Genomic DNA, 14085 nt, shown 5'->3' on the forward strand with positions numbered 1-14085 from the left:
AAGAATCAATTTCGCTTACTATTACGACGCCTAACGGCTTCATAATGCCTTTTACTCCCATGCACGTTGGATGTGCATTAAATTAGAAGACGCATGGATTGTATACTTGGCCGTAAGGGTGCAATGTCTACAATTTTACAATTTAACGAAGCGGAAAGAATTAAAGAAAAGAAAGAAAGAAAGAAAAAAGAAAAAAAGAAAGAAAGAAAAAAGAAAAGAAGAAAGAAAGAAAGGAAAGCAAAGAAAAGGAAAGGGAGATACTCGGTCAACAAATTGAATAACGACGACCATTGTAAAAATTGTAAATGATTGAATACGGCCGTCGCAGAAATATGAAGAATGAGAAACGTAAGCGGTATTCGAGACTGCCTTTCGTATCACAGCAGTTACTCGGAACTACTTAGGGAATACTTGTCTGTCATCTCCGGCATTGGCACACTAATTTTCAATAGCATACCTCTTTTCAGCACTCCTAATGCGAATCGAAACTTTCTCTGGCGAAGAAATACCTTTACTGTCTGTATTGTTCTCCGCAGGCTTGATGTCGTATCCCCATAGCACACGCGAGATGACAATAAAAAGCTTGGCACGTGCAATGTGATACCCTGGGCATTGTCGGCGACCAAATCCAAACGTGGCTGGAGGGGGGGGGGCTCGGGATTCTGTATATATCTATATCTATCGGGATCGAAAGCATCCGGATTTCTGAAAATAATCTCATTCATGTTCATTGCCAACTGGTTAGCAATCACAACCGAGCCTGCAGGGATTCGATGGCCCATGTATGTGTCGTCTTGGGTTACCATGTACGGAACGCCGAGTGGAGAGATTGGTTGGCGACGAAGAAGCTCTGAAATGAAGGCATTGATGTACGGAAGATTATGCATGTCACTAAAGAATGGCAGTCTTCCGGACCCGACAACCAAGTCGAGCTCTTGTTGGGCCTTTTTGACTACGTTGGGGTGGTTAGCACAGGCTTTCACGAAGAGGTCTAGGACCATTTTCGTGGTGTGAATGCCAGCCATGTAGAGTTCACCAATTGAATAGCATATTTCTTCCCATGAAAGTCCTGTGTAGTTCCCTTTTATTCTTTGTGTATTTGCTTCGACACTCCAATTTCAGCAATGATCAGGCCCGAGGGCAGCGCTGGCACATTCAATATACGCTTTTGTAGGTTGTTCATGAAGTTCACGAGCTTTGTCCCGCCATGTCATACACATATTTACCGGCAAGTAGTCGAGGATAGGGAGAATATCAAGCAATAATGGGCCTGCAGAGGCATTCTGGAGAATGAATGTAGCCATTTCGTTTATCTGATGTAGCCTGCTGTGATTGTGGTGGTGTTCATTCGCATTGCCGTCGTCATCCATTTCCATCATTCCGCCTCCATACGTAAGCGCAAACATAATGCTCGACGTATATCGATAAAACAAGCCAGCATAGTCATTTGACGAAAGCAGTCCACGCATTACATATCTGCTTTTAATATCCTGCAGGCTTTGATACGCTTTGGAAACTTTGATATTGAGAAAGTTTGAGTGCAGTCGTCGATGTAGCCTCCATTTAGTCCCATGCGGCATGAACGCAGATGCTAGCCCGTTGTGTAAGTATTTATCGAGAAATATCGAAGGGGCTCGTGAGCTATATATCGCAGCCCTTTTCTCCAGGAGATCGTGCGCTGCCTGGCGCGTGTACAAGATATTGAATGTTTTTGCACCAGTTCTGGCATGCACGATAGGTCCATGTTTCTTGTTCCATCCGTCAAGTATTTTGTTAATGTTCTTTTGACCTTGCATCCATTCGTAAAGAATTTCTAAGAAACTGGGCCCTTTTTGCTTCTGGCGTAGTTTATGAGCCATACGAACGAGTAGAGACATATTATAGAAAGAATAATCATTCTCTGTTATCGTATTCTATGCGTGTTTCCATATAGTAGCCAGAGAATAAGTTAACGGAATGCTGTTGAGATGCTGCTGATGACGTTGAGCGCAGTCGATGATGTCTTTCGACTTATAGCCCCGCCCTCAAGCCCTGGGTGTCCCGACGTTACATATACATTGGTAAAAATATAACCAATATTGTTTGCAGTACTGCAGTAAATCCTGGCACAAGCCAGGAGGTAAGGGAGGGGGGACATCTATAGGATTGAGTGAACAGAGATATTAAAGATAGACAAGCTACGTCATGAGTTGAGAACCTCCTCTAAGCTGAAACAGAACATCTGCGGCATAGTCTGAAGCAACAGTATAGAACCTTCAACATTTAAATGTCATTTAAATGAATTACATCCTCGCCCTTGGCTCCCACCTAATCCAGGGATGTTTCTCTCCTCCCGTTCTGATTAGATGTTCCAATCTGGTTGTGTTTACCATCCCCGGATGGGCTTGATTGGCATCTGTGATCCCACTGAGCTTCAGCGTGGATACAAGCTCATCTTTGAGAACTTCACTACCTGTCAGCCCATACTTTGCATATGTGTTTACTTTAATTAACATACTTTCAGTTAAGTGCTGGACGCCTTCCTGTCCATAGGCCAGCGAGTACAGGTATGGCCGACCAACGCCGACAGCCGTTGCCCCTAATGCCAGCGCCTTTAAGATGTCTGTTCCTCGTCGGATACCTCCGTCGACATATATTTCCAGCTTGTTCAAGATTTCCGGGCATTCCTTGTGGATTTCCATCAGTGTTAATATCGCTGGTTGCACTCTGTACCCATTCATTAGCACAATCCATATGGCAAGACTAACACGCCCAGTTCTGAGTGTGCTCACGTATCCAATGATCTTCCTCCATGGTTGCTCAACAAAATTCCTTCACAGCCATGCTGAGCTGCTAGTTTCGCATCCGCAGCTGTCTGTACACCTTTCAAGACGATTGGTAGGCCCGAAACCCTCCTGATCCAAGTCAGATCCTCCCAATTCAAAGATGAATCGATATACTGAGCCATGACTCGGCCCAGTCCACCCCCTTTCTTGTCGTTGATAGCTATCGCACCGCTCATTGCAGAGACAAATTTCTCCGCCGAGATGCGCTCATCGGCTTCTCGCTTTCCAGGAATGGGCGCGTCGACCGTCACAAAAATGGCTCTTATTCCCAACTTGCGGGCCTTGATGAGTAATTGCTCTGTCTTTCGGCGCTCAGAGTTGACATAAAGCTGCAAGAAGAATGTCTGGCCGGGACGCCCAGCGGCAACAATGTCTTGGAGAGGATATGAGGCATTAGTCGAAATAATTTGAATGACGTTGTCCTCTGCACAAGCTCGCGCAATCGCCAATTCACCGTCTGGATGGGCTAACTTAGCCATTGCTGCGGGACTAACAAAGAAAGGGGCGCTGCTCTCATAGCCCAGGATGCGACGAGATATCGAGACATCCTTTACATTGCGGAGCACGCGCGGCCTTAATAGTAAATTCCGGAAACTTTCTAGGTTATCACGATGCGAAATGAGATCTGTGGCCGCTGATGAGTAGAAAGCAAAGGTTTTTCCAGTGAATTTCTTTTGGGCGACAGCTTCAAAGTCTGCTACAGAAAGCAGCGTATGTAGATGCGGAATGTCCGGGATGGATTTCTCTTCAACCAGATTCTTTTTAGCTTCTTGAGTAGTTTGCATCGTTACTGTCTCCTCTTTCTTTGGCAGACTAAGTGGGTCAATATGGCCTTTAAAGTGTCTTTGAGATAACGCCTCGTCTATAAGCCCTGGTGCATGAACTTCATTATATGCTTGTGTTGCATCCGAACCGGCATATTTCAGGATGACTAGGGTAATGTCAGTCCTATTGCACTCGCTGCTGGCTAGAAGCATATAATCTGATCATATGATATTGAAGACTTACTTGCTGCTCCACCGGGATGGTCTCCAAGAAACTCAGTAACATTATACACCTTGGAATGAACAATAATCCAGCAGTCTCCGGTCGTACAGTGTCTTCGGAGCTCGTTCCAAGAGATGATGGACTTATCCGAGACCACGTCCCCCATTTTCTTCCTTAGGAGCACCCGGATGCAAATGTGTACCAAATCCAGTCCTATAAGGACGAATAAACAGAATCTTGATGTTGAATTTTAGATCGGAAGTAAAGATAGTGCAATAAATTGTATGTAGACTATCACCTCTGGCTCCAGCGAATCGGACTTGGATGTGCTTTCCGAAGCCCCTTTCGTAGGATAAACATGCTACGAGATGCAGCTCCGTCGTGGAATTGCATAAACCCATTCAGTGCGTGTGGATGCCGGGCACTTTTCCGAGGGGTGAAGCTCGGCAAGGTGTCCGCAAGAAGTCGGAGAATGTCTGATGGGGCAATGATTACCCAACTGGGAAATAGTGCTGATTATAACCATATTTTGCTTATCTGCGCGTGAAAAAGAGTGTGCGATGTATCCAGTTCGTAAATATAATTGCATTCAATGTCGGATCACCAAAGGAAACACTTTTTCAATCTCTGTAGGCAAGTCTACACCGGTTGCATTGGACTTAACTATTTCCTCTTAATACAATATGATCAGGTTGAATTACCTAACCGATACCTAGGTATCAGGCAGTTATCTATACAGTATCAGAACCTTGTTCCAGCAATTGCTGATGATGGATGGGCATGACAAGTCTCACCACTGGTGCAGGGAGCTTCATCGGCCAATTTTTCGTCAGGGAGCTGGTACCAGATCTTTCTATCTCGTCGCTTACACTAATGAATGTGAACAAGCCACCTGTACCATCTTCTGGCAGCTGTTTCTATCAAACCCTGTCCCGCTGCCAACATTACTTCGCTGTCAATTTGCCAGGAATCATGTTCATCGAGGGCTTTTACTCATGTCTACCTTTTGCACTCATGTCCGGTGCCGCACAGGCAGACCTTAAACTAGGACTAAATGTCAATGCCGGTTCAATGCACTACGTGATAGAGACTTTGCGTGATTTAAGGCCTGGGATTCGAGTGATATTCCCATTGAGCCTTGCAGAATTTGACCCAGTAGACCAAAAACAACGGGAGAAAGCGACTGAAGTTACAATACCCTTACCGCAATCTTCCTAGAGTGCACGAAAATAAATGCCGAAACACTGCTTAAATATTACTTTGGGAGGAGGATTCTTGATGGGCGAATCGTACGCTTGCTAGCAATTATCGTCTCGTCGGCTAATGCCTTCTGGGGCGCTTCTGTTTAGGGATTATCGCCCGAACCGTTGAATTGTGGAGGGGGAGAGTAAGTTGCCGGTGCTGAATTCATTAGAGATCTGGGCATGCCCGACTAGAACGGTAAAAAGGAACCTGGCTATTACCAGGATTATCCCCACGAAAGCATTAAGTAGGGTTGTTATGCGAGGTTCATCAATCTACCAGGTATCACACAATACAGGGAAAGTTTGATACATTGCTCCACGTTGGTGCAGAAAAGGCCCGAAAACTGGCTGAGTGGGTTCCATACAGGTATACCTCAATTGAGAAAACTGTGAGCCCCTAGCCGGCTGATTTTGAAATTGTGCGAGCTATTGAGCTTGGTTTTAAGATGGAGACCTGGTGAAGACGGTGACAGAGTTTCTAGAACATTATTTTCCTAAGAAGCCGTAGTTACTCTATACATAGCATTCCTTATGAATTCATGTTCAATCGTTCAGAACCATATAAGATAATATTCAACTATGTAGCTAAAAATCAATATTGTACACTAACTCAGGTTCACATTAATTGATCGTGTTCCTATAACCCTAATTCCCGTTTCAGGAACAACTACGCCCTTCAACGTACTTATTTGTTATTCGCGCCCAAAATTTATGAATTGGAAAAAAGAAAATTAAATCCATCCAAACGCGCCGTATAAGTGTTCCTAGAGATCCAGTCAGAAGTACATGGCAGTCGACAGAATGTGGTGATCATATTCGATAACGGCGTTCTTCCCGAGCTTTCACTGGCTATTGTTCGGTGCCTTGGTTATTACTTACAGTTTCATTCTAATCTATATGTTTCCCACATGAACTAAGTAGCTGATTTATAAAGGAGCATTAACAAGTATTTCGTCAGCTGTATTTCTTCAACGGGAAAAAAAGGTATAAGGCTAAAGCAACTCTCGACAGATTCATTCAAAATGACAGCGGTCCATACATTCACCCTCAACACCGGTGCTAAAATTCCTGCAATAGGATTTGGGACGTGGAAGTCTCCTCCAGGTGAAGTAGCTGCAGCTGTTGAAGCTGCCTTTGACGCTGGTTATAGGCATTTCGTATGTGTGCAATTGAGCCTTGTTTTGTATATCATTCGAGGGCTGACGTTATGTGTCTTTTTAGGATTGCGCACCATTGTGTATGTTAATGAAAGTTTACGTTTGCCAATGGTTATGCTAACTGTCCGTAATGAATCAACGCATGCATAGACTACAATGAAGCTGAGATAGGCGAGGTATTCAAAAGGACGAAAGTGCCTCGCTCGGAGTATTTTGTTACCACAAAACTGTTAGTACACATTCTTGCTCCAACCTGCTCCTATACATTCGGCTTAGTTTTGTTGCGATTCTGACTGCATTTTTTCGAAAATAACTAGATGGTCCTCTGATCATCGTAGGGTTACCGTAGCACTTGACAAGTCGCTATCAGACCTGTGTCTTGACTACGTGGACCTATATCTAATGCACTGGCCTGTAACACTGGATCCTACAACAGATGAGAAATATGGCAAAGAGAACCGCAAAATTCACTCCACTGGATGGGACTTTAAAGATACATGGCGAGAAATGGAGGCCCTTTTATCAACCGGGAAAGTGAGAGCTATCGGTGTAGCGAATTTCTCTACCGTCAACCTAGAGAAGCTGCTCCAAACAGCCAAGGTTGTGCCGGCAGTCAACCAGACCGAAATTCAACCTTTATTGCCGCAGGATAGATTGCATGCCTTCTGCCAGGCTAAGGGGATTCATCAAACTGCCTTTGGTCCCCTTGGAGGTGCAGCGAGCGGGAAGACTCTACATCAATTGAGTGCAATTAAAGACATTGCCGAGAAAAGAGGAACAGGCACGGGTAATGTCATGCTGAGTTGGGGCGTTCAGAAAGGGTGGAGTGTGATTCCGAAGAGTGTGAATCCAGTCCGCATCAAGCAGAATTTGAATGGCAACGTTGTGTTATCTGAAGAGGAGATGGCGAGGATCGATGAGTTAGCCAGGCCGAAGGGGAAGAGGTTCAACAAACCTGATTGGGGAACAGTAATATTCCACGATGATGCACAAGTTGATCTGGAGGATTAAAGGTGGTTTATTTTAAGATTTATACACAAGAATACAAGAGCACATTCCCAATATACCTATTACACATTGAGATATAGACATAACAATCTTCTAGAAACGACATTGATTACTCCATCCCTATCATGCCAGACATATCTGCAAAACCGAAATTTAGATCCGGAAACAGAAAGAGTTCATCTGGAGTCGTTTGAGCCGCTAATATCTGAGATAATGACTGATCGCTGATGACAGAATAATCCGGCTGATTATTCTGTATCCCGGTCGAAGCTGTCATCCCGCTGACTCCACCTCCAGTCTCGGTATGCATAAGCGGTTGTTTAGGTATAGAGCCATATGCGTAGACATAAGGTCGAATGCTCTCAACTGATAGCCCGGTACTCGACACGCAGTCATAGAGCTTCCGCCCCAATCCGATTTTCATCCGATGTATGGGATGTTGGGTTATGCAGGGAATTGTCTGAAGAACTCCTAGCACTTTCTCGACGAGAGCAAAATCGTTCTGAATCTGTATGCCGAGCTGGTCGTGGTGATTCTTACAAACCTCTAGCAGAAAGTTCCCCGCAAAAGCAATCATTATGTGGAAGTAATGCGGCATGCCAACTAAACTGGTATGGAGTGTCGTATCGTTTAGTATCATGTCGAAAATGGAGGCCGCTGCGTCATGGGCTGCCACTGCTGCAGTCAAGCAATGCGATGGTACAGGCTGGCCGTTGAGGTGACGAAAGACATAATGGCCAAGATATAGTTTGCTAAACTGATAGTGCAGCTCGAGGCCCTTTCTTGGAAAGTTGGCGATCTGTTGATTGGGTTGAAAAAGGACCGAAAATTTATTGAACCAACGGTCAAGTCGTCGAGAATAATTGTTAATCTGACTGAAAAGGATCTGTGGTACTTGGGTTTCGTAATCGTAACCTAGTGTATCTCGAATTTCGCTCATGATCAGTAGCAAGGAGACTTGGGACAAAATACGTATGTCATCCTGCGTTGTGTCTGGGTGATGAATGTAAGACTCCCAATCGACAGTCACGGCTTTATCGCCTCTCAGCAGAGCGTCTCGGTTGTGAAGAATGGAAAGATGTTGATCACATATGAAGAGCAAATACCATAGCCGAAGGCGATCGGTCATTTTCACATCGGGTACATTCAAGCCAGCTGCTGGTGGCACTCTGTCAGGCAATGGAGACGCACATCTGCTGCACGACGTATGGCATCGCTAGATAGAATGCGTGATGCATCAGCTAGCCAAAATGATGATATACATAGCGCGCGAATGTAGTTTATATCGCGCTTCTCGAACATAGACCGCGAAACAAGCTGACGGAGCTCCCGATTGCAAATTTCGTACAACCGCGCGTCTTGCGGATCATGAAGTGCAGATACCGTACAGATAGCAGCTAGTAATACCGGGGAATTCTGCCGCAGCTTTTGCAAATCGTAATGTCCTCCTGCAAAACCGTAGATATAATGGTCTAGTCTTGTAAAGTAACGGTCTAAGAGACTCTGTGCTACCGTCGTCGATAATATTGATCTGCTTATCAGATCTTCAAGCTCTATCCTTTTCTTGCTTTGTGGCGAATCTCTGCTGGATGGCGCACGTCCCATCTTGGCCATTTCGAGAAATGTATCGATAGGAGCATGAGCAGCAGACGGCGACTCTGGCGGAGACACCTCGCATCCATCAGTTTCAGTTGTTGGAGCCTGGTCAGCTGTCCTCTCCTGGATGACTGGAGGAACATTCTCCCCATCAGTAACGCTCAGTAGATTATGAGGGTTCTCAAGTTTGAGGTAGGCGCAAACTTTTCCTAAAGTGTGATGCAGGTTTTGGATGTCTATTTTGAGATTATCTATGTTCCTGACAGTGTAGAAAGTCTTCAGCCTATGTTGTAAGGAAGGATGCATAGAAAAAAATAGATTATAGAAATCGTTGCTTACTTCGTGTCTTCCAATAAGGATTGCAAGCTTCGATTCAGTACGCACGAGAGTGATCTCCGCCGACAGCGAGTGCACGGCGGTCCACTTGGCGGCATATCACATTTGATCTGAGAATTTTTCAATAAGCATTAGACATATGTATCACACAGCTAGCTGCATCACCGCGAGTGGGAACAAACCTTGTTCTTCCGGCATGCCGCGCATGCTGTGATTTTGCGTGTGATTCCTGGCAAAACGCCGGCGATGTCAGCCTGGCTCCCGCGAGCAGGCATCGGTGGACCGGCCGGCTGCTGGTGGTTATGCAAGGAGCTATTGCCATTGTTATTGGTTAAACCTTTTTCTGGATCCGTACTGGTGTTGGGGGCAAGAATCGTGTGGCTATGGCTTGACACTTCTCCCTCGGAACTTCGACGTGGCTCTGGAGACTCGGCCTGGAGCCGCTGTCTTTTGGCAGCCATCAACGTTAATAGCGCTTCAACGGCGTGGGGAAGTTGAGTCGGCAAAGCAAAGCAGCTCAGCTGTCTTGCATCTCGGGGTTGAAGCGACGAGGGCACGGCAGAGTGTCCGCGCAGTGAGTATATATGCTGGCCATCGGGGATCCCTCCGACGCTTATTGTACTGTACTCCTTTCCCCGCATTTGGCCTTTCCGCTTGGGGAAATCCGTTGCCCCAGGATCATTTTTATGTCGTCGTCGTCAGTCTTTTCTTTTTCTTTTTCTTGGCCTTTCCTTCGACCAGTCTCCGTTGAGTCTGAGGAATATTTACATTTACCATGACTTCTACAATTGCAGCGAAATCGAAGCAGCTGCCACCCGGCGTCTACGTGCCCGTGGTTTCTCTATACAAGAACACTCCCCGCCAGGATATCGATGTCGATGCGGCGTACAAGCATTTCACGCAGCTCATTCGCGGCGGAGTACACGGAGTTGTACTAGCAGGCACAAACGCTGAAGCTGTCTTGTTGTCGCCTTCTGACCGCCAGGAACTGATCCGCATTGCTCGGAAAGCAGCCACAGACCTGGGAGTCCTTAACTATCCTCTCGTCGCTGGAATTAGCGGCCAGTCCACTAACGAGTCAATTCAGCTGGCTGAAGATGCTGCTCAAGCTGGAGCTGGGTGGGCATTGCTTCTTCCGCCAAGTTACTGGGCCAAAGCCGTCACCAAGGATGTCATCTTGAGCTTCTACCGCGAGGTGGCTGACCTCAGTCCAATTCCTGTCGTTATTTACAGTGTAATTATATCGCCTTGAATGTTTTGAAATCTCTGGTGAGAATCATACTAATATACCACACTACACAATCTAAAGTTCCCTGGAGTCACGAACGGTGTCGATATCAGTTCCGACGTCATGTCCGAACTCGCCCATCATCCTAACATCATAGGGACCAAGCTTACCTGCGGCAACGCAGGAAAAGTCACACGCCTCAGCCATCAATACACACCACAGCAATTTAGTGTTTATGCCGGCTCGTCGGACTGGCTGCTACCTTGTTTGATTGGGGGAGGCGTGGGCTGTGTCACAGGCATGGGCAATGTGTTTCCGAAGTCCACCTCCAGACTGTATAATCTATGGGCAGTTGGAAAGACGGAAGAGGCCCGGAAGCTACAGGGACTAGTGGCAGAGGCAGAGAAGGTCTGCAAGGAAGGCATTGCATTGACGAAATATGCTGCATGGTATTTTATTGGTCGTGACTTAGGCATTGATGAGAAGGTATATTATCCACGAAAGCCATATTTTCCTGTGAATAAGGATCGGCAAGAATGGGCTGTCAAGGCCATGGAGGAGCTGGCATCATACGAGAAGACGCTGCCAGACGTGGTTGATGTATAAGTCAAGGAAGTCCTATATAGGGATTCTGTACAGAAAACTTTAAAGTTCGATGGTTACTGTCATGGTTATACCCATCAATTCCGCATGATTGTAGTTAAATTAGGGCTAGGATTGCCAGTACAGGAAACTCAAGCTGATACAGATACTAGAAATTCCAGAATATACATGATATTATACAATACGAAAGAAGAATCAAATGCGATTGTTCTAGTGATTACTTGAAAAATAAAATAGAATAGAAAAGACAGGTATCCCCTAGATAGATCTACTACGGTCTTCTCTCCGATGGCCATCCGACGTGCGAGGGCGGATAAACTTCCGCGAGGGGTAAGGAAGTATATCTGGGGAAGCTTGATATCCATACGTGATGTTTAAATATAAAAAAAAAAAAATTTATTATAACGTATAATGAGTAGCACGCAGAAAGATACATAAGGATCTGAGAAAAGAATATCCACGACAAAATGGCTGCTGCAAGCTCCAGCAAACCAACAGTGCTTCACCTCGGCGATGCAATCAAATACAATCACGAATTCTACAATAACGAGTTTTCCTCGCGGTTTAATGTCATTCAAGCCACAGAGACTGACCGCGAGTCGTTTATACAAGCTCTGAAAACAAAGAAGTATGTTTTCTTTCTCCCTCAAATCTGTGTCTCAGTCAGCCAACGTCTATGATCTAATCAAATAATCCAGATATGGCAATTTCTCAGCTTTGTTCAGACCACACTTTCAAACTGGTGGGTTTATGGGCCAGTGGGACTCTGTACTAGTCCCCCTACTCCCACCATCCGTCCGCATATTCGCCTCTGCCGGCGCCGGCTTCAACTGGGCAGACACCGACCTCCTAGGCTCTCACAAAATCTGGTACGCCAACGGAGCTGGGGCATCTGATGAGGCAGTCTCTGATACAGCATTATACATGGTTTTGGGCGTCTTTCGAAATTTCACACGCTCGCAATTAGCCGCGAGAACGGCGGATGTTGACACATTCAATGCCACGCACAAACTGATTGCCACTATTTCGCGGAATCCCAGGAACCATGTGCTAGGTATCGTGGGTTTCGGAAATATCAGTAAAAAGCTGGCTTACAAGGCTAAGACGGCATTGGGAATGAAGATTCATTATTTTGATATTGTGCGTGCTACTCCGCAAGAGGAAGAGGCGCTGGGTGCTACATATCATTCATCGTTGGATGATTTGCTCAAATTAGCCGACTGTATCTCACTGCATACGCCGCTCAATAAACATACTCAAGACCTGATAGGAAAGGAACAGATTGCACTCATGAAGCCGGGTAGTAGGATTGTCAATACTGCCAGGGGTCAGGTACTCAATGAGAGTGCATTGATTGATGCGTTGCAGAGTGGTCATATCTCGGCTGCAGCCCTGGACGTGCATTACCATGAGCCACAGGTCTCGCCTGAACTTGCAAAGATGGAAAATGTAACCCTAACGACGCATATCGGCGGAGGGGCCCTGGAGACAAGGATTAATTTTGAGTTGAATGCAATGAAGAATATTATCGCTGTCGTTGGTGAGGACGGCAACTTCAAGGGAGAGCCGATTACTCCAGTCAACAGAAAAGCCTTCGAAGCGGCCACGTCTAGTTAAGAAGTGTTGATTGCATCAGAAAATTTATTAACTGCTATCTATATAGACCAAAAATTGGCTTCAGCAATGCTAGCACGTCGCATTGGTTATAGCATCGAACTGCCACTGAAACAGCACAAAGTTCCATTACCATGCCAGGATACTCTGCTCTTTGCTACCCCCCTTCACTGTGTTGTTGCTGAGGCAATCCAGTTCCTTGCACACTGCAAAACATAGATTAGCACAAAAACTAAAAGAAAGAGCAAATATGCAAAAGTGCAAAAGCTGGATTTTGTATGTTGAGTCAAAACCTACAAATTTCGGCCTGTATGAATTTCTCGCTGGTCTTGGCTTTGTTCATTGTAGGTGTAATAAGCTTTCCCAAGGCCTTCTCGACTCTCAAATGAGCTTTAAGCTGGACTAGGATTTGAGATTGACTTTCTGTTCGTGTGCGCATATCTCAGTCGAAATAGCTCAATAAGAATAGTACGATAAGTGGGAGCATACCTTCATTTTCATCGTTCACTACTCGAGGTAGGTTTTCAAATTCTTTGGCTCGGATGCTAATCATGCCTTCGATCTGGGATTCAATGGCCTTCTCAACTGCTGGTTTCGGTTTACCTGCCACGGAATACAAATCCCAACGAATGTTTGTCTTTGTCGGTGATGCGGGCATCAGAACAATCGAGTACCATATATCCGCGCCAGGGATTTTGTATATCGCCGAGTTAGGAAATAGATCTAGTGCCATCGTGTGGGTAGGCTTCTTTGCCAACCAAGATCTTAGCGGAGATGACTTTGACATATCAGGAATTCCAATGTTGAAGAGTTTCGGGTCAACTTTGCATTCCAAGTATGGATGTCAGTCAATTCGGAGAGATCCAGATATGCTTCCTCCTCACCTGCATGCTTCCAATTGAAGCCACCTTCCACGGTCCTCCCACACAACCATCGACTCTTGTATTTCTCGATATTCAAGAAGCCGTCAACATGATCCTCCTCTTTCTTCTCTGCACCATCAGTCTCGTCCTCCCCCATTCTTGCTGCGTCCAAGTTAATGAAAACCGCGCCAGCGCCCGCACTCACCCTCACCGGAATTTCAAACAGAGAATTTTCTTCCTTTTTAAATCCAGGGACTCCATCAAACATGGGTGCTTTTACCAAATTTCCTTTGGTATCATAACTCCATCCATGGTACTTACACCCCAGAACAGCGCTACTTCCCGACTCTTTTCGCGTGATGGTGTACGCTCGATGGCGGCAAACATTATGAAATGCACGGATTTTGTGATCTTTACCCAAAATAAGAAAGATAGAAAACCCGCTCAGGTTGAAAGTATGGTAGTCGCCTGGCTTGGAGAAACGTGTTGAATGGGTAAGAAGAATCCAGGACTGCGTGCCGACAGGAAAAGGGGCGTCGAATAGGCCACGAATAAGTTAGCTAACTCTTTTGTTTTGATGTTTTTTATATTGTCTTGGAAATTGGTTTTGTTGCGATTTTCAAT

The 14085-nt window shown here is 45.6% G+C and overlaps 6 protein-coding genes across 6 annotated transcripts; 3 read left to right on the top strand and 3 right to left on the bottom strand.

Annotated features, from left to right (window-relative positions):
• Positions 1–1118: 1118 nt before the first annotated feature.
• UA08_01368 (hypothetical protein) lies at positions 1119–3978 on the bottom strand (the record flags this gene model as incomplete). Its single annotated transcript, XM_020261024.1, has 5 exons — positions 1119–1913; positions 2370–2452; positions 2498–2706; positions 2772–3756; positions 3834–3978. The coding sequence occupies 5 exons, from the start codon at positions 3976–3978 to the stop codon at positions 1119–1121; spliced, it is 2217 nt and encodes a 738-aa protein (XP_020122833.1).
• Positions 3979–6078: 2100 nt separating this feature from the next.
• UA08_01369 (hypothetical protein) lies at positions 6079–7224 on the top strand (the record flags this gene model as incomplete). Its single annotated transcript, XM_020261026.1, has 4 exons — positions 6079–6213; positions 6278–6293; positions 6364–6442; positions 6552–7224. 4 exons carry the CDS (start codon positions 6079–6081, stop codon positions 7222–7224), a joined length of 903 nt encoding a protein of 300 aa, XP_020122832.1.
• A 1143-nt stretch (positions 7225–8367) lies between these two features.
• On the bottom strand, positions 8368–9475 carry UA08_01370 (hypothetical protein; the record flags this gene model as incomplete). Its single annotated transcript, XM_020261027.1, has 3 exons — positions 8368–9026; positions 9202–9263; positions 9336–9475. The coding sequence occupies 3 exons, from the start codon at positions 9473–9475 to the stop codon at positions 8368–8370; spliced, it is 861 nt and encodes a 286-aa protein (XP_020123300.1).
• Positions 9476–9928: 453 nt separating this feature from the next.
• UA08_01371 (hypothetical protein) lies at positions 9929–10987 on the top strand (the record flags this gene model as incomplete). Its single annotated transcript, XM_020261028.1, has 2 exons — positions 9929–10387; positions 10463–10987. 2 exons carry the CDS (start codon positions 9929–9931, stop codon positions 10985–10987), a joined length of 984 nt encoding a protein of 327 aa, XP_020123301.1.
• A 464-nt stretch (positions 10988–11451) lies between these two features.
• UA08_01372 (hypothetical protein) lies at positions 11452–12601 on the top strand (the record flags this gene model as incomplete). Its single annotated transcript, XM_020261029.1, has 2 exons — positions 11452–11612; positions 11683–12601. The coding sequence occupies 2 exons, from the start codon at positions 11452–11454 to the stop codon at positions 12599–12601; spliced, it is 1080 nt and encodes a 359-aa protein (XP_020123302.1).
• Positions 12602–12727: 126 nt separating this feature from the next.
• On the bottom strand, positions 12728–13848 carry UA08_01373 (hypothetical protein; the record flags this gene model as incomplete). Its single annotated transcript, XM_020261030.1, has 5 exons — positions 12728–12804; positions 12896–13021; positions 13088–13420; positions 13483–13699; positions 13783–13848. 5 exons carry the CDS (start codon positions 13846–13848, stop codon positions 12728–12730), a joined length of 819 nt encoding a protein of 272 aa, XP_020123303.1.
• Between the last annotated feature and the right edge of the window lie 237 nt (positions 13849–14085).

This window comes from Talaromyces atroroseus (assembly GCF_001907595.1).
Source record: "Talaromyces atroroseus strain IBT 11181 chromosome Unknown scaffold_1, whole genome shotgun sequence".
Classification (NCBI taxonomy): Eukaryota; Fungi; Ascomycota; class Eurotiomycetes; order Eurotiales; family Trichocomaceae; genus Talaromyces; species Talaromyces atroroseus.